Consider the following 20,302-nt stretch of genomic DNA (forward strand, 5'->3'; position numbering starts at 1 on the left):
GGTTAACTGACCCTCCACTTCCCCCACATAAAGCCCTGCAGAGGAACAGGAAGTGTCTGGGCAACAGGACTTAATCTGAACCCAGACTGCTTTGCTTGTGCTCTCACTGCTCTCTGCTTCATCTCCTGGTTTTTTGGCCTGGCTTGCTCTCCAGTTCTGTCCTCTGCTTAATCTCCTAGCTCCCTGACTCAGCTTGTTCATAGACAACACACAATCCCAGACTTGGTGCACCAAAACCCAGCATGTGTCTGTGCAGCCAGTCAAGGGTCCCAGACTTGCTACACAGCTACAGCACTGGCGTGCTGGTCTGGGCCCTGCCACATGGCCTAGCACCAGCATGCTAAACTGGGGTGGCACAGCAAGTCCAGGACCCTGCACTGGCTCTGGGCTGAGCATGCCAAATCCAGGCCCCAGAGCCAGAGTAATATATATATGGCACAAAAAGTATGGTACACTAATACCAAGTATTCGCGGAGCAATTAGTAGCAAATTAGCTGCTTTCTCCTATAGTCTCAGAGCAGCTTGTAGTTGTACCTCTACTCAACAGGTTACAGCATGTTGTAAAATTGGTTGTCAAGTCACATTGTGGTCAAGGAGATATATCTCTGCATGCTGTAGTGAGTATCTAAGAGATTACATTTAGGAAAAGAGATATCAACTGTTTCAAAACAACTTGCTTAATATAACTTAGTTTCCTACTAATTTCTCCAGCTCTGCAACCTTCTTGGAGTGCCTTCCCAAAAGCAAGGTTCTTAGATCAGAAGCTGAAAGCCTTCAGTCTAGGACCTGGTAAACATTCAGGTGCTTTTGCAAATTTCAACCAAAGCTATTTTCCCCAAGTGACTTCAGTGACAATTTAGGCACTTAAAAGCTGATGCCTCGTTGAAAGTCAATGGGGATTCAGGTTACTTTAAGGGAAAAAAAAAGACAGACAGCCTCCTGAGTGTTTTAGACATTTTTTTTTTTATTTAAACCCTTAACCTCCACTCTAAGGAACTCTAATGGTTGGGCAAATGTCACCAGAAAAGGTAATAATGTGTGGTACAAATATTAATTTACATTTATTTTAAATAGCATGCAACTTCCCCAGGCTAAGACAGCTTTTGAAGACTAGGAAATGTGTTTTTATAAAAAAAGAGTCCTAACAGTACAGTTTTCCAAACTCTGGTCCTCAAATCAGTGGCCACAAAGAAACACAATCCTTCATTTCACCAGTACTACACAAATTTTGATTCACTAAATTAATCTTTGGGATTTAAATAATACACTTTTCAAATAACTGAGAAAAGAAATGATGCAAATACTGCAAAATATTCCAGAGATTGCTATATATTGCTAGTTTAGATAACCTCTGCCTCTGCTACTGTAAACACAGCAGTAGCTCAAGTTTCAGTAGTTGAGAAGTAGTAAAAAAAGAATAAGGAAAAAAACCCACTACACAAGAATAGCAAGAGATCACCTTCAGTGATACTTTAATAAAAAGAAATTGAACAGCTGCATTACATCTTGCAGAAGTCTGATTAAAGAAGGAAACATTGTCCTTAAGAAACCACAACTGGTGTGGCAAGACAAGTAAAGCCTTTCCACCAACTGTTTTCTCTTTGGAGCTAAAAATAATAGTGACTCATATCAGCAGTACACTGCTGATGTTTTAGCTTTGCAAATCTTGGACCACTGCTAGCTATGAAAAAATATGCAGTATGATAGTGGGCACACAAGCATTCAGAAAGGAGGTATCTATTGATGTATCAGTCCAGGGGTCAACCCCCCAATTACAGAAGTGGATAAACCTGGTACAATCTCTCGTAGATAAGTCAGATAAAATAGATACACCTAGACTCACCCACCATGGGAAAAGTGAATCCGTTTCTACCATGAAGATAAATCTCTAATTTTACATCCAGTGACTGAGGGTCAGTCAATCATTCGTATTTCATGGCACTGGAAAGGCTTATGAAGAGTTCTGTAAAATGCTTTAAAAAGAGGCTCAGCAAAAAACCCACATCAAAGATCTGGGAAAGGCTGGGCTTGAATTTGGCAGCTCTGCTTTTCAAAGAGAGATAGCAAGTATAGTTAAAAGACCTTTGCAACCTCCCAGACCATCTCTGGAGGAAGGCAGTGACCCCAGCCATGTGTTAATTTTCAGATAACTATCCTGGAAAATGGAGGGACAGCCCTAGATTGACAGGAATAAAGGAGGGGGAGGAAGAGAGGGAGCTCTCTGGGCACAAAAAGGCAGAGGCTGTTATTTTGACCCGGGGGTCTGGAAGGTCAGAAAAGAACTTGCTTTCTAGAAATATGAAGTTTTCTTTCATCTCTATATCAAAACTAGAGGAAGCCTGCTTCCACGGGGTTTTGTAAAGTACCCAGCTGAGGGATGCTATACAAATCATTCTGTTTATTTCAATCTGATTTCCCCTATTCTTAATTTATCTTGTTGTCGAGAATACTTCTGACCTGTGGGTGTTTCACACAGAGTGACTCTAAAGAAAGCAAAGATCTTCAGTCTCCAAAGAAGAGTAGGGAAATGCAAAATGGAGTTTCTGAAACCTAATCTCCTAGTGAGATGTGTTACACACAGCTTGACCAGGTGCAAAGACATCTACAGGCCTTCAAAGGAGATATGAGTTGGTGAGGTATGTGGCACATGGCTTTTTTGGACTGCTTCTACTTACACTTAGGAACCGGCTGTGTTTGGGGGCAATGCCCACTGAAAAATTCTCTCACCATGTGGACCTTACATATCACATGATAGGCTTATTCACAATGTGTGATGACAAGTGCTAAGTACAGACAGTCAAAAAACCTGAGGCTGAATTGATTCAGTCTTTGCAGATTAATCTAAACTGCAAAGATTGAACCAACAAACAAATGAACAGACATTCACTTTTGATTCAGGAAATGCAGCCACATGCTTGCAGTGGCTGAAGCCAGAAGCCAGGGGGCATTAAAGCACAGCTCTCTGGCACATAGCAAGAATGGGCTGTGTGTTTGCTTTCTCTTCCTGTTGCCCCTGAGGTCTCTGGGGATTTGCAGTCCAGAATCACAGCAGCAGGACTCTGCAGGGTTGCTCATCACTTCTTCTTCCTGCTTCCAGGTGCCTCTGGGATTTGTAATCCACAGCTGCAGCCAGCACTAAGTAAGCAGGGCAGGGCAGTACACAGCTGTGTACCAGGGGAAGGGAAGTTTAACACCCCCCGCCCCAGACCCCAGCAGGGGTTTGCCTGCGGGGAAAGCAGGCAGTGAGGCCAGTGAGCCAGTAGCCCTCACTGCTCCAGCTAAGGAGCAGAGGGGCGAGACCAGCCCTGATCTCTGGAGCAGACAGCACAGCCCAGTCCAGGCCTACAAAGCATGCTGGGATACTGGGAGATTCTGATTTAACTTGAACCAGGAAGGGCTCTGGGACAGAAGTTTCATGAACTGATTTGACCTAACTCAGTTAAGTCTGATACTACATTCAACCAGGTTTATCTTAAACCAGTTTCAGCCATTTTGAAACTGGTTTATAAGATCACTAAACAAGTTTCTGATCACCAGGAATCCTGCTTCTTCCTGATTAAAATATTACAAATTCTCTGATTAAAAAACCCAAAATATGTGACTAAAATGAAAGGCCTCCCACAGTCCCCTGGCTCTACTTGTGCCCCCTCATAGCCCCCCACCAGTCCTCCTGGTACCTCTCACTTCCCCCCCACCCCTGCTTGTGTCCCTCACTACCCCTCCCACACCCACAGCTCCTGCTCCCCCAGCCCTGCCAGGAGGGGCTTTCAACTGTCAGAGCTACAGGGCCAGAGACCCGGGTCCACAGTCCCCTGCCTCTGGCAGGAGGCGGCAGCTGCTGCAGCAGAGCAGAGCCTGGATCCCCACCCACTGCCTGCTGCCTGCCCACTGTTGGCTAGGGCAGGGAGGGCTGCTCTCCACCACAGCATGCACTCCTGGAGGGCAGGGGGACCCATGCCCCCCACATCTGCAGGGCAGAGGCTGTGCACTGCTGTCTATAGGCTCCCACCCTGCTGCCATCCTCCAGCACCTCCACAGCCCAGAGTGTGCAACATGGCACTGCAAAGAACTGTGGAGCTGTGCAGAAAGCTGCCTGCTGCTGTGAGCTCCATGCTGCCTTGGTGAGGTGTCCCTTGCCTGCACAGTTGCAGTGGGGGTGGCAGTGTGGGACTGCACGCAATCAATGTGGGCAGCGCAGAGCTTGCAGTGGCAGGCAGCTTCCTGCGCAGCACTGCTGTTCTTTGCAGTGCTGGGTTGCACTCATTGGGCTGTAGAGGCCCCAGAGGTCAGCAGGGCAGGGAGCACAAGCCTGAAGCAGGCAGCAGGCAGCATGCTGACCCTGCCCCATGCTCAGATCTGGGAGCCTCAGGTCCCCCCGCCTCCCAGAAGTGCACACAGCAGCGGGGAGCAGCTCCCTGAGCCCACAGCAAGCAGTCCGCCCCACCCCCGACCCATGCACAGATCTGGGGGGGCACAGGTCCCCCTGCCCCCTGAGAATGTGCACAGTGGCTGGGAGCTGGCCCCACACTCCCCCACCCCCCGGACGCGCCACCCACAGCCCCACCCCACTCCCTGCCAGGGCCCTGTGGCTGCGCATTGCAGCCTCAGGCCCCAAGCCCCAAGCACTGCCCAGCTGGGAAGCAGCCCCAGCCCCAGCCCTGCTCAATCCCCTGCTCCCCTCCCTCAACTTATCTCCAGGAGCTGCTCTCCAAGCTGCCTGGGGCCATGTGCATATACATCCATGTGGTGTCCCCTGCCTGCCCGCCCTCCTCCTGCTCCCTCCCAACCCCTTGCAGGCTGGAAATCTGCCAGCCCGCAGAAGACTCATTGCAAAACTGCAAATACATGGCTTTCTCTGGTAAAATGAGAAATCTGTATTTGCCTCCGATAAACAGTAAAATCTGCAATTTACTCTTTTTTTCCACGGGAAACGGAAAACCCAGATCCCTGCTGAGTGATCACTTCCAGTTAATGCGTAAATTCTGTCCCTAGCCAAGAAGGACAAAGAACAGGTTGGCAGATTTCAATTTGCTGTACCAAAGCAGTTCTTCAAGCTGCAAAACAACACTATAAAATCTGGGATTTACCAGAGTAAGGCATGGATAGGGAGTCCAAATATGCTGAGACAGGAAGACTTAGCATCGGTACATGAAAGGGGGAAGCAAGAGAACACCCTGCTTAAGGATAACTGTGGGTTCCAAGCCCACCTCTAAGAACTGGCATCCCTGAATCACAATCTCACTGTTCAATTTGTATTATAAATGTTTCACACAAGACCAAATCCTGTGGGACTTAAGCAAACCCCCCTCCCCCAGATATGACCCAAAGAATCAAGTCTTTGAACACTGTCATGTAGTCTTAGGAAACAGCATATAAGATCAAAAATTGTCCTTCCAGCAATAGCAGTAGTTCTGGTAATACTAGCTCTCTTGGCCTGAAGGAAGGGCTCTGTGTGGGAAAGAAAACTTGCTGGAGCAATGCAGAGTAATCAGCAGGAAAATCCCAATATCCCTATTCTAAAAAAATAAAAAGTGAAAGAAAACCTTCAAAAACACTGTTTTAACACATTCAATATAACTGGTCCTAAATCTCCTGAAAGCTTTGTTTCAACTGCCTGAAATGCTTTAGTTTTGCACTTCAAAAGAATCTTGCAACTGTATAGTTACCTGAATACAAAGCTAGAAAAAAAACTCCACATAAAGAACAAACATTCTTTTAATAATAAGCATTTTTACCAACAATAGCAAGAGGGTTTTCTGTCCTTCCTGTCCAAACAACTCTAAAAATTAAATAGAGAGTAAGTATCCCATAAAATATTACATACATAAGATGCAGGGCTACTAACAATATCAGCCAGGGCTACTGCTGTAGTGTAGAGACATAAAAGATTTCCAGGCTTTAAACAAGACTTAGATCACTTCCTACAAATGTGCTTTCCAATAACAGCTAGAAAAAACAACTTTAAAAGTCCAAAAGAGTAATTTCATCACTCATAGCTGAGATGCTAATGGACCATAAAAAAATCTTTCTGAGCTCCATTTTGGACAGTAAGCAGTGTTTGGGGAAGGCGGGGGAAGGAATTGGACTTTCTGGGTTTTGACAAATCTTCTCTATTGGCTGTTGGTTTACTGGAAGCTGCCTTGAGCCCTTTGGATAGAGTAGGATATAAATCTAATAAATAAATAAACATTAATCTGGAGCTAATGTACATAATATATGTGTATATTTATCACTGTGCTCTTAATATATTTTTAAATTATTGCATTAATACTAAAATCTGATTATATGTATAGAAAGATCATATCAATCAAATATAATACAATTTTCACTTTGAATTATCAGGGAGCTCCCTGCTAAACAATAAGTTCCCTGATACGACTGATTTATATTAACTTGTTAAACACCATAGATTTACTTGTTCTGTCTATAGGATTTTCCAGGGATCCCATGGGAGGGAATGAGAAAACTTTCATACACACAGAATATGGAACAGGAAACTGCATGGATCAATAGTATCTAAGACAGACAGGGGTTACCCATCAAATCAAGTCTGCTGCATAAAGGTATTCTGTAGCCTGTTTTTGACGACATCCCCCTCCTTCCAGTGAACTTAAGTTATCTGATATATTTCTCTCTCAATGGTATCTATTTGAGGAAATTAAGTCTTCCACTTCATAAGTCACTGCATATTAAATAAAATTAAATGGAACCTAAATACACTTAGCCAAATGCTCCTCTCCAGCTACTACACAAAATATGAGCTAGTTCTCATAGATTTCATAGACATTAGGGCTGGAAGGGACCTTGGAAGATCATTGAATCCAGCCCCCTGTCCCAGGGGCAGGAAGTCAGCTGGGGTCACAGGATCCCAGCAAGCTAAACATCCAATTGACTCTTAAAGGAATCCAGAGTAGGTGCTTGCACCACCTCTGGTGGCAGTCTGTTCTTGGGGCCTCGGACCGTAAAGAAGTTCTCCCTTATGTCCAGCCTGAAACGGTCTTGGAGAAGTTTGTGACTGTTTGACCTTGTCATCCTTTGGGGCACTCTGGTGAGCAGGAGTTCCCCCAGATCCTGATGTACACCCCTTATATACTTATAGGCAGCCACCAGGTCCCCTGAGCCTGCGCTTTTCCAAGCTAAAGAGTCCCATAGCTCTCAGCCTCTCATTATAAGGCTTGTTTTCCTGCCCTCTGCTCATGCAGGTGGCTCTCCTCTGGACTCTCTCAAGCTTCTCCACATCCTTTTTAAATTCCATCACCCAAATGGAAACATTAGAGGCAATGCCCATCCATCACTACTGTGCAAGAAGCTGTGTTTACTTGATGATAACCTTCAAGTGACTGTTAATGAGAATTGTAAATTGTTTTCAGCTCGAGTTTTTATCTTTTTTTGCTGAAAACTTGACAAGTGTGTGTGCAATTGCACCCACATAATATTCAGACTAACATGTATATCCAAATGTGTAAATGCACACAGACACACAGACACAAACTATTAATACTGTTCTATATCTAAGCCCTTCTAGTCTGCATGGCCATTTCTTCCAATTTTTCTCCTCCTCCATAACTAATATAAAGCAACATGTTCTGTGATAGAGAGCTCAAGTCCTGTGAGGCACTAAGCACGACAGAGTAAGAGCAGGTCTCTGTCAAACTGTGAACTCCATTTTGCTTTGTGAAAGTCATTTTTATTGCAACTTTCATTGTGACCCCCACTTCAGACTGTAACCTCAATTTTGGATTAATATATCCCACTCGTGGTGAAAACTAGCCTGGCCAATATACTGTAGACACTTTGCAGCTCACATTGAACTGTGGGATACACTGAAGAGAGCTAACAGTGGAGAGAAAGCAGTCAAATACTATCAGAATTGAATGGCTCTCCTCTCCTCTCCTGGGAAAAAAAGAAAAGGATACTTCCAGTAAAGCCAGTGACTGAGCTACCTTGCAGTGAGACAGGGATGGGAAGCAGGCATGAGGGACATGGCTGGAGTTAGGAATCCCACCAAGTGACGCAGAGAAAAGAAGGAAAATAGTGTTAAGGGATGGCTGTTTCTTTAAGGTCACTAACTCATATAAGACAACTAAACTAAGCAGAAGAAAGCCAGTAGAAGGGTTGCGCGACCTACAGAGACTGAGCACGTACAAGAAACACAGAAAGGGGCTAGGTCAGACCAAAGGGGCTTGACCAGCACAGTTTTTGTTTTCCAAAGATCTCCCACTCTCCAGGGTTGTCAAGAAATGACTGGGTTCTTTCTTTGTTGCCACTGTGCTCCTGTAGGCTCTCAACAGCACAGGGTACCCACAACATCTTTAAAAATACTGTAGCACTGTTTGTGTGCGTGATGTGATGCAGAGAAAAATATGCCTGTCTCATAATAAATACCCATGTTTCCTGAATACTGATTCTTATTGCTAAAACACAGCTATAGCACTAAAAGTATACACAGCATACACAAGAAGGTCTACAAGCACAGACAAGATGGGCTTCCAGCAGGCAGGCTGGGGGAACTGCTGGATTGGGCTGGGTGCGGCCTCCGAGCTGGATCAGCACTTGGCCCACTAGCCGCCTGCCTAGGTGGCCGCAGGGTGTGCCGCCGCAGCTCAGGGGCAGCTCACCTCCGGGTGCAGGAAAGGCCAGCAGGCTCCACTGAAAGAAGAAATGATTGGGCCCCTCACCAGTTCTGCCTTCAGCAAGCACCTGCTGAAGGCAGAAGCAGTGAGGGGCCCAATCATTTTTTCTGCAGAGCCTGCCCGCCTCTCCCAGGCCAGGGTGGGAGCTAACAGCTACATCATTGCAATTTGCAAGGTTGCAAACTAAACTACATCCAGATATAGTTTATTGCAGCGATGCAAACTCATGTAAAACCCCCAAAACTGGCGCATGTGTAATGCATGATGCCATTAAGCCACATAATTGAAATTTTCATCACGTGTACATTGTGACAACCATCATGTGTACAAGCGTCCTAGGATTTCTGAGCAACAGTAGGCTACACAGATAAGTTTTGGTTCTGCTACATAAGTGATTGATATAGTGGCCTTGCCCTCTGAGCAAGGAAAGTATGTGAATACCTTGGAATATAAATGCACCTGTTACCCTTACCTAAACTAGAACAACAGACGTTCCACCACATAGAACCATAATGACTCCTTCCTGGGTTAGTAGCAAGTCTTGAACACAAACCTTTGAAAGTAAAATACTGACCACTGCCACTTACACAAACATATGCATTGCCAGTGGGTTACACAACTATTTGTTAGACAGCAGTGGAATATTGCCTCACAGCTCTTTCTTTCCATTCCAGACTCTGAAAAGGGAAGATAATCTAGTGAAGAAGGATAGCCAACAATATAAAAAGGTCATATTAAGATGTAATGCCATATTAGAGCCCTGGATTCTATTGACAACTCTACTAAAAATTAGCTTTTATAAAATGTATGTCTTTCACCTGCAAAATGGGGTCTATGTTCAACAACCTGTACAGTGCAAACAATCACTAATACAGAGGAAAATAGCATGGGTGGCCCATGCTGTTTGGAAGCAGTATGGCAAATAAATTACACCTAGAAAACTGATAGTGTAGTTTCTTTCTCTCACACACACACAGAACTTGCTCACAATGAAGTGAATGGGATTTCTATCATTGACTTCAATGAGATGTGAAGCAAAACTAGAAAAATACATCAGAGGCTTATGCCATACAAACACATGGAGACCAAGACAATTCTACATACTTCCCTAAAACCCTCCTTTTATAATTGCAATTTCAGTTTATTTTTCCTTTGCACTGTCATGAAAAAAATAACCATAATCAAGTCAATGCAGCACTAAGCTTGAATTCTGAAATCTATTTCCAGAGTTCTATTACTAGCCCTGTCACTGCCATAAAACATGATTTAAGTAATTTATTTCATTTTTGGTGCCTGTTTCCCCACCTATAAATAAGAGATAACAATACTTACCTATCCTTATAAACTGCTCTGAGCTTTATAAATAAGTATGATACTAAAGAGCTACAAATTATTATTATTATTACTGTTAGCATAACAAAGGTAACAATTTTTGTGTGTTGGTGGTGATATTGCAGTCTAACTTCACATATTATCTTTCTAAGATCTGTAACGGTGACAAAAGACAAAAAGAATGGTGGAACAGAGAAATTCTGTTAATACAGCCTTGAACTTCCCCACACAGTGAAAGCCTTGTATGATCCTGTAATATGCAGAAAACCAACGAATGTGAATATATTATATTATATTATATGACCAAATAAAGGAAAAGATATTCAAGGGTTGCTCTTCATGACTGTTAAAGTATGTCTGACACATTTCATCAACATGTGCTTGGTATGCACAGATGGTATTAGCAAACGGTTCCAATGTTTTCAACACATGAAAAAGAAACACCCCAATTTAGACAAATCATATGAGTAAGCCAGCTGCACAGGAAAAAGCATAGAGAACCCCTTCTGCAAACACAGAGGACCAAATTTAGTGCCAACATAATGGGTTATGTAAAAAGTATTTAAAAAAAATGTAATGTCATGGGAAAATACTGCCACTTTATCCAAATTAACATGCAGAAGGTATGCCAACCAGGTGAAACTTATATGCTTATATGCTCCCAGCATGGCCACTGCCCACCCCAAGTGCAGCCCAGCCCCACTGCCAGGAAATTTACAGGGCAGCCCCAGCCCCAGCCCACAGTGGCAGCCTGCCCTCACCCCACACAGATCCAGGGGCACGTGCCCCCCACGCCTCCCAGGCTGTGCGTAGCAGCAGGAGCCATGGAAGCTTATATGCTTCCATGACAGGGCAAGTAACAAATTAGAAAATGTAAAATGACATAAGGAGTTTGCTTTATCTTGTATAGTAATGAGCTAAATCTCTGGCAACACAAATGCATTCAGCCTCCATGCACAAGTCACGCTTGTTTTCACATGCACTAATCCAGGAGTTCTCCACTCCTCGCCCAAGGACCACATTTGGCATGGTCCACAGGGGTCCCACAGATCCAAAAATGTAGTGGCAGGAAAGCACCAGCAACAATTCCTGCTCCCCTGCTGCCAAGTTTCTGGACCAGTGGGGAGCCCCACGGACCAGACAGCATGTGAGACTGGCACACAAAGGAGACCTGAAGCATGATCTGGACACACGGGCTGGCTGGAGATGGTGCAAAGCCAAGGGAGGTGACATAGGGCCCCAATTCAGGGGCCTCCAATCTGGCAGTGTATTCTCAGGGAGGCAGCACAAGAGTCCCATCTGGCAATGGGGGACTAAGGAATGTGGCTCTGAGCCACAATTTAGCAGCACAGGGCCCAGTCCTGTGGCACAGGGCTGACGGAGATGGTGCAGAGCCCCACGAGGTGATGCAGGGCCCTGAGCTGGCAGCACAGGGGCCTAGGACCAAGGGAGATGACAAGCCTAATCCTGGTGTGAGGGGTCTGATCTAGCCCACAGACCAGCCTGTGCCACTCATTTGGCCTGTGGCCCCAGCACGCTGAGAACCACTGCACTTAACAAATTTCTGCAATCACTTCTCCTCTTCTACTTACTTTTGATCAATTTAGAGGTGATCTGCAGACTGCCTTCATCAATGAACTTGGCACAGTCTTTTATCTGTTATACTCAAATACACTGGAAGTGAACTTGGGCCATATTCTGCACGTATGCACACCTGTACAACCCAACCACTATTACCATAAGTTTGTTTTGATATTTTAGTACAAAACAGGCTGATGTGATAGATACTTTAAAAAAATCAAAGTGCTTTAGACAAAATATCCATAAGAAAAGATGCTGAAGTCAATAAGAAGTCAGCCTCACCTCATTCCCTGGAAAATCATGAAGAAGGTCCTCAAGCAATCCATTTCTAAGCACTTGGAGGAGAAGAAGGTGATTAGGAACAGTCAGCATGGATTGACCAAGGGCAAGTCATGCCTGACCCACCAAATTGCCTTCTCTAGCTCAGTGGATGTGGAGAGAACAGCAGACATGATATACTTTGAATTTAGCAGGGCTTTTGATACCGTCTCCCACAGCATTCTTGCAAACAAGCTAAGGAGTACAGGTTCAATGAATGAACCATAAGGTTGATAGAAAACAAGCTGGATCATCATGCCAGTAGTAATGGGTAGTAATCAATGGCTCATCATCTGGCTGGCAGCCAGTATCAGGTAGAGTGCCCCAGGGGCTGGTTCTGGGGCTAGTTTTATTCAGTATCTTCATCAATGATCTGGAAGATGACAGAGTGCCCCCTCAGCAAGCTTCCGGATGACACCAAGCTGGGGAGATTAGTAGATACGCTGGAGGGTAGGGCTAGGATTCAGAGACCAACAGATTGGAGGACTGGTCCAAAAGAAATGTCATGGGCCATGTTAAGACGAGCACAGACATTTGGTACCCCAGGGGCAAGTAGCAGCAGCACACCTTGCACCACAGCTACCTGTCCCCAGGGAATGCTTGTGCCACGGACGCTTTGACATGCAGCATGTCACCCCAGGGATGGTAGGGGAGACTGCAGCCAGCACTCTGCTGTCCCCAGCAGCCTTACCTGGGGGCCTCCCAGGGGTGCAGCAGTGGCAATCTTGCCAGGCAGCGCCTGGCTGGCAGCCACAACGCGGCTCTGGGCAGCCCGGCTCCACTTCTCAGTGGTGCATGCTGCCCATGCGTGCACTGCTCCAGGGTTTTTTTCCGCAAGGTTTTTTGACACCTAGATATCCAGGGGTCAAAAAAACCCAGGGGAAAAATATGCAGCAGCATGTGCATGAACAGCATGCCCTTGCCGCATGGAGAACACCTGACTATGCGGTATGTGGCACTGCAGACATGTTTGTGGCCCCATATATCGCACAGCTGCATTCATCTGGATGCACCCATGAGGTTGAACAATGACAAGTGAAAAGTCCTGCACCTAGGACAGGACTAACTGCAGGACTTAGCCCCCTTAGCAGGTAAGTCTGAGGGGGAAACGGGGAGAGGGGGAAGGGCGGCAGATTGAGGCCCCAGAGATGAGGGAGTGGGGCCCAGGCAGGACCCACTCCCCGCAGCCCCTGCTGCTTCCAGGGCCCTGCTCCCTCCTTCACCACTGGGCTTTGATCTATACCCCCCACCATGGCAGTGAGGGAAGGAGTGGGGCTGGGGCAGGCCTTGCACAGCCAAGACGGAGCATGGGACGGAGCTGCGAGTGGCTCATCCGGGGTGCCCGGCACAGGAAGCCTTCTGCTCCTACACACACACCAGAAGGACATGGGGGCCATGTCCCTGGGATCTCTGCATGGGGTGAGTGTGGGCTGCAGGTTGAGGTCTTCCCGGTGGGGAGGTTGGGCCAGGCTGCACTCGGGGCAGGCAGCAGCAGTGCTAGGAGAGGGGGTTGGGGAGGCTACAGTGAATTTTGGGGTGGCTGCACCCAACCCCCACCTCCCAGCATGGCCACTGCCCACCCCAAGTGCAGCCCAGCCCAGCCCCACTGCCAGGAAATTTACAGGGCAGCCCTAGCCCCAGCCCACAGTGGCAGCCTGCCCTCACCCCACACAGATCCAGGGGCACATGCTCTCCATGCCTCCCAGGGTGTGCTTAGCAGCAGGAGCCACCCCCCCCAAAACGAGCCACTCACAGCTCAGACCCGCATCCTGCCCCGGCTGTGCAGCATCTGCCCCAGCTCCAGCCCCACTCCCTCCCTCACCGCTGTGCACATGCCTCTCCCTACCCCTGCTATAGCCACCAGAAGCCTGCGGCTGGGGTGCCTTGCAGCCCTACTGCTGCCTTGCATTTGGGGGGCCTAAGTCCTATTAGCTCCCCCCTTCCACAGCCTATGGCTGGACGTGTACAAGTGCATGGGGTCAGATGTAATGCTCCTGAGGCTGTTGAGGGAGTTGGCTGATGTGATTGCCGAGCTGCTGACCATTATCTTTTAAAACTCGTGGTGATCGGGAGCAGTCCCAGATGATTGGATAAAGGGCAAATATAGTGCCCTTCAAGGTTCCCTCCAAGCTGCGCACATGCGCGGCCATGCACAATAAAAAATCTTGCCACACAGTGACTTTTTAATGCCATGCACCTGCCTGGAGAGGAGCTGGGCTGCAGCTTCCTGTAAACTTTGGGCATGGAGTGCAGTGGAGGCACCAGGGCCGGCACGGGATACTTACCAGTGGTAAGTTACCACTCGGCTACATGGGGGACACTCTGCTCCTCTGTTCCACTCCCCACTTGTTACCGTGCTGGCATCCCCAGCATATGTGTTGGATGAATGGACTGTAAGGTGGACAGAAAGCTGGCTGGATCATTGGGCTCAATGGACAGTGAACTATGGCTCAATGTCTAGTTTGAAGCCAATATCAGGTAGAGTGCCCCAGGGGTCAGTCCTGGGCCCAGTTGTGTTCAATATCTTCATTAATGATCTGGAAGACAGGATGCACTGCCTGCTAAGCAAGTCTGTGGATGACACCAAGCTGTAGGGTGTAGTGGATATGCTGGAGGGTAGGGCTAGGATTCAGAGAGACTTTGACAAATTGGAGGGTTGGCCCAAAAGAAATCTCATGAGATTCAACAAGGACAAGTGTAGTCCTGCACTTAGGACAGAAGAATCAAATGCATCACTACAGGCTTAGGACCAGCTGGCTAAGCAACAGCTCTGCAGAAAAGGACCTGGAAGTTACGGTGGACAATAAGCTGAATATGAGTCAACAGTGTGCCCTTGTTGCCAAGGTGGCTAACAACATACTGGGTTGCATTACTAGAAACGTTGCCAGCAGACTGAGATAAGTAATTATTCCCCTCGATTCTGCACTGGTAAGGCCACATCTGGAGTAGTGTGTCCAGTTTTGAGCCCTCCACTACAGAAAAGAAGTGGACAAATTGGAGGGAGTCCAATGGAGGGCAATGAAAATGGTTAGGCGCCTGGGGCACATGACAATCACAGAAGAGGCTGAGGGAGCTGTGCTTATTTAGTCTGCAGAATGAAGACTTGAGGGGGGATTTGATAGCAGCCTTTAACTACCTGCAGGGTGGTTCCAAAGAGGATGGAGCTAGACTGTCTCAGTGGTGGCAGATGACAGAACAAGAAGCAATGGTCTCAAGTTGCAGCAAGGTAAGTTTAGGTCGGATATTAGAAAAAAACTCTCTTACTAGGAGGGTGGTGAAGCACTGAAACAGGTTACCTAGAGACATGGTAGAATCCCCATCCTTGGAGGCTTTTAAGGCCCAGCATGACAAAGCCCTACCTGGAATGATCTAGTTTGGGACGGTCCTGCTTTGAGCAGGGGGTTGGACTAGATGACCTCCTCAGGCCCGTCTTACCCTAGTTTTCTATGATTCTAGACAAAAGATCTGACTTATCCAGCTGAAACAATTCTATGGTCCTTAGCAACCTAAGAAAGATGTCCTCTGGAAACCATTGCATCCAGAATCAGGCACAGGCTAGGTTGCAGTACAATAAAACCACAAAGCAATAGAAAAAATATAGAGACACTAATTAGAGATGGCACTAATCAAAATGTGATTTGCATGGTACCACTTGCTTTCAACACATTTGAGGACATCACAAAAAGCCAGACTGCAATAGCTTTATTCATGATGATAGTACTTTCCATTTTAAGTAGCTGCACTCAGGTCAATGGAAACTATTTGTATAATATGGGTCTGCTCAATGTAAGGAAGGATATCATAATCTGATCCCAAAAAGTACCACCTACCAGAAAAAACACAACAAATTGTGATTCAAATGCATCATGAACATACACCATCCTATTGCCGTTGCAATATTCTTTGGTCTATCCACAGAAGGACTAACATTCCCAAGTGCTAAAATATTTCTGATCTAACCTAGAAAATGCAGAAATTTGCCTATGCACCTGTCCTGCTGCATCAGCAAAAATTAAAGCTCATGTCCAAACTCCAAAGCCAAAAATGAACAAATTTAACATGAAAATTTTTTGCCTATGCCCATGAGAAGAAGTCCCAGGATTTCTTAATTTAACAGAGTTCCAGAAATCTGGAATGTTTGTGATAAATACACACTTTTTATCTTTCATCTGAATGACCCATATTCAACTGTGAAATCTGCAAAATGCTTGAGAGCCATAAATAACTTGCTTTCAGCTCCATCCAATCTGTGCTTTTTGCATCCCTGAGTGCTGGCTATTTGGTCATTTCTAGTCCCAAAAAACTGCTTTCATTATGGTATAACAGCAAAAAGCAAAATAAGAAGAGATACCAAGTACCTAGAAGAAACTTAGTGGCAAAGGCCAATAGGTTTTACTTTTCTCTTGGCCTGAGTAATTCCAGAGACAAATTAGGCCCATTCAGCTTTGAGTAGTCTGATCATTTGAATTCCATTCTGGAACAATTTGCTTGCTGGATCTTTCCAGGATCCACTTTTGAGAAAGTAAAAACACCAAAGGGAGAGCTATTCTCTATAAAGTTACTGACAGGAGAAAATACAAAAGGGGTATAAGTAATACTGATTTGGGTGAAATGGCAGAATCCTGAAATCCATAAAACTGATAAAATAGTCAGATATAAAACAGGAGATAAACAAGGCATCACAAAATGATGATACATGGTCAAATTCTGCCCTCAGGTAGGCAAGGGTAGAATCTTACAGATCCACAGTGAAAACCGGGAACATTTAATGTTTCCGTGGGAAAAGCAAAGTTATCAGTTTTTGCCTTCTGAAAACATGTTAGATCATTTTTGTCTTATACCACATTGATAATACTGCTATTTGTATAGCTAAAGCCCTTCCAAGTAACAAAGAATAATACTCTCCAGCCCTGCAGCATCTTAAATTAAGTTATCAATGCTTTTTGCAGGCATCTGTGAGAAATGTATTACTTAACCTCTTTGTATCTTACTTTTCATTCTCTGTAAAATAGGGAAAGTGACAAAACTTTTAAAAGCATTCACTAATTGTGTGTGCCTTAATACTGGTCTGTGAAACTTAATGTACTGTAGATGCAAAAATTATTATCTCTGGATGATCACCCAAGATCTGAAATAAATGGCCTAAGTAGCTTGCCCAAGGAGATAACAGAACAGGAACTAGAGATGGTTCTAATTGCAAAACTAAACTGTTTTATCATTTTCGTGTTTAGAAAAAACAAGGAGATATATTTTTTCTGCCACATGAGAAATGTGTTCATTTAGTAAACAGTAAACACTACTTCATTCATCGATACACTATTTGAAAAATAATACTGCTTAGAAATACAGCTTAGAAATTGCAATCAATATTTTTCACTGGTTCTTTTAATCAAAAGCAAATGTTTAGTGTTTGAACTTTTAGGCTCAGGACAAGTATTTCTCTTGAAAGATCCAAGGTGCCTTAAACATGTAATTTGATACAGACCCTATATAAAGTTTCACTACTGAGGCAAAACACAGCAGCTGTTTCATATAACACACACCACCACACGAGAACACATGCAGTGAGGAAAAATACTGTATTTCAGAGCCTCCCAAACTGTGGTTTACATCGCCCCTCCCAGTAATCAACTAAATAAAATGTGGATAATCAAACAATAGGAGTGGGAGTTTGAGGGGTGGGGAGGAGGTGGGTTCATGAAACTTCTCTTGTGAAGCGATTCACAGAAGGAAATTAGAGAACCCACATGAGCCAGCCCAATGGGAACACCGGTTAGCAGGATGTGATTACTGACATCCAGAGAGATCATCAAGGTGAACATTCTTCTCTTGTAAGAAATGCCACCAAAAGACATGAGTTATTTAATGATCACAGCAGTTAAAAACTTGCTATGACTCTTAACATAGAGGCTACACTTTCAAATGTCTTTTTCAGCAAAAGATGCCTCACTGCAAAGTGAACTTAGCTGGGATAACCTGACCAACTTCCCAGGATTTTTATTGTAAAATGCCTTTTCACTCTGGGAAGTGGAAGATAAACCTGTTTAAAACTGGATCACATCAATAGTCACAAAAAGAGGGCCTGTGTATGAGCTGGTCGGCCACCTTCTCATGCCATTTGCTAACTAACATCAAACTTGAGTGCCTAGAGTTAGGCTTCTAAACCTTTTGAAGGCACCTCAAATGCAGTCCTGGTAACCCATAGGATGCTTGGAAGACAATGGGAGTGGCCAAGGCTCAGATCATGTCTATTTATTGGTAGATGCCTAACAATAAATTTAAAGCCCAAGCAACCCTTTCACCAGAACCCCCTCTGCCAAAAAGGATGCAATCCCATCAGGGAAGGGCTTATTTTTCTGTATTCAATTATATAACACCCTCCTAGAGTAGCTTTCAAGCTGCTAATATTATTCCAGCTACATTCACTTTGCAGTGCAGCAGTTTACTGGAAGACTTTTTCTGTAATCCAGACCCAATTAGGGAATCAGTTTCAAACAATTAAATCTATCTGCTTAGAATACCTCAACTGTGTCAATAAAATAAAAAGATGAAATAAAACATATTAATGAAATATTTTAAAAGGATAATTATAGGCAAACTGGGCATTTTTCAAAACAGATGGAACTGAACTGAGTTTCAACATTTTATTCTTTATTCTTAAGCCGTTTGCTTTCTCCCCACATGCAGAAACTGTGTCCTTGACTCAGCAGCATAGACCACAGTTAAGAACTGCAAGCGAGCTATTTTATTTGCTCTTACCAAAGCCATATGGGGTTTCTTTTAAACAAGACCTACTGACAGCAAAACATGTTACTACCGCCTCCCTCATCTGTCTGCATTTGGGTGAGGGCCCTTCCTGTCTGCACTGAGGTGCACAAAGGCAGGTCTCAACCTCAGTATCTGCGTAGGCATGTGGGGAGCTGCCCTGACAGCCTCCTGGGGCATGCTGCCTTCCCTCACCAGCTGTATGCACATAAAGTTCAGGGAAGCCAGGTGTTTTGCTCCTGCCAATGCCCATGCATATAGGATTTTCCCCTCCAGTCAGGCCTATTTGATGTGCATTGGGAACATGGGTCAATGTTCATTAAGCAAAGATGCAAGCCCCCCTTAATATGTGGAGGTACTAAGTGCACATCAAGTGATTACTGGGGACAACTAAAGGAGAAAGGAGATGGAGGGGAGTGAAGGTCAAAAGTTCAGAGCAAGTGCTCCTAACAGGGACCCTAGGAAGAACACACAGGACAGCCCCCACAGAACCTCAAACATGTCCAGGTAGATAGGGAGCTTGGGAGGGGATTGAGCAGGAGGTCCGGGTGCTTGCTGAAGCTGTGTATGGGAAGTGCAGAAACAAACAAGTGTGGAGGGTAGCACAGCCAGACCCTCAGCAGGACCTTCTGGACTGCTCCCCAGGGGGAGCCATACCAGTGCGAGTACAAGAAGTGTATGTGCATGTGTGTGCGTGTGTGTATAGTTTCTGTGCGTGTGTCTAGTTTCTCCACACATGTGCACATACAGTTTCTCTGTAGGTGTGTGTATATAGTTTCTCTGTGTGCATGTGTGTGTAGTTTCTCCATGTGCATATGTGTGTGGCTTCTCCCTGTGCATGTGTAGGTGCGTGTAGTTTCTCCCCGTGGGTGTGCGTAGTTTCTCCGTATGTGTGCGCGCGCATGTGTGTATATGTAGTTTCTCCCCATGGGTGGGTGGCTGTGTGTAGCTTCTCTGTGTCTGTGTGTGTGTAGTTTCTGTGTGGGTGGGTGCATGTGTGTGTAGTTTCTCCCCGTGTGTGCACGTGTGCGTGTAGTTTCTCCCCGTGTGTGTGGGTGTTTGTGTGTGTAGTTTTCTCCATGCGGGGGTGTCTAGGCACAGGGGAAGCCTCTCTTCAGTCAGCCTCTGTGGGGTGGGTTTTGTGCAGAGCCAAGACAGCTGGGCCTGGGTGGCCAACAGCCTGTGGGAGCCCATGACCTGTCCTGGCCGCGCTTGGGCTCGGCAGGGGCAGTAAAGAGTGGAAGAAGGAGCCGGTCTCCCTCAGCGCACCTGCCTGCGTGCCTGGTGCAGGGGCTGCCTCACCGCCCTGGGCTGGGCTGGGCCGCGCGCAGGGGTCCCCTCAGGCAGTTCCGCCGAGGGGGTGGGGGCGCACGTGCGTGCAAGGGGTACCCTCGCCCGCCCGCCCGCGGGGAGCAGGGAAGGGGCCGCGTGCCGGCACTCACCGCCCGTGATCTGCGCGGGGCCGAAGCAGAGCGCCAGCTGCAGGCACAGCACCAGCACGGGCAGCCGCGGCGGCGGCGGCGGTGACTCCGGGAGCGGGTCCCCGCGGCTGCTCGGGCTCATTCCATGATGCATCTTCCACCCGCCAAGGGCATCGGCTCGGGGGCTGCAGCGGCACAACACCGGCCCGGCCCGGCCCCTGTGGCGGTGCGGCAAGGGTCGGCCGCGCGCAC

General features: G+C 46.2%; 1 protein-coding gene across 3 annotated transcripts in view; it reads right to left on the reverse strand.

Annotated features, from left to right (window-relative positions):
* Positions 1–20,302, reverse strand: part of SUSD4 (sushi domain containing 4) — a 193,709-nt gene that overhangs the window by 167,871 nt on the left and 5,536 nt on the right. Inside the window, exon 2 of one of the 3 annotated variants that reach the window (XM_019516504.1) lies at positions 20,072–20,235. In XM_019516504.1, coding sequence (XP_019372049.1) covers positions 20,072–20,204 — 133 coding nt within the window. In that variant the 5' untranslated portion in view covers positions 20,205–20,235. Of the gene's footprint in view, positions 1–20,071; positions 20,294–20,302 lie in introns of those variants that run through there. The other 2 variants (XM_019516505.1, XM_019516503.1) reach the window with 2 other exon arrangements.

Source organism: Gavialis gangeticus, unplaced genomic scaffold (assembly GCF_001723915.1).
Source record: "Gavialis gangeticus isolate Ggan-Ray unplaced genomic scaffold, GavGan_comp1, whole genome shotgun sequence".
Taxonomy (NCBI): domain Eukaryota; kingdom Metazoa; phylum Chordata; order Crocodylia; family Gavialidae; genus Gavialis; species Gavialis gangeticus.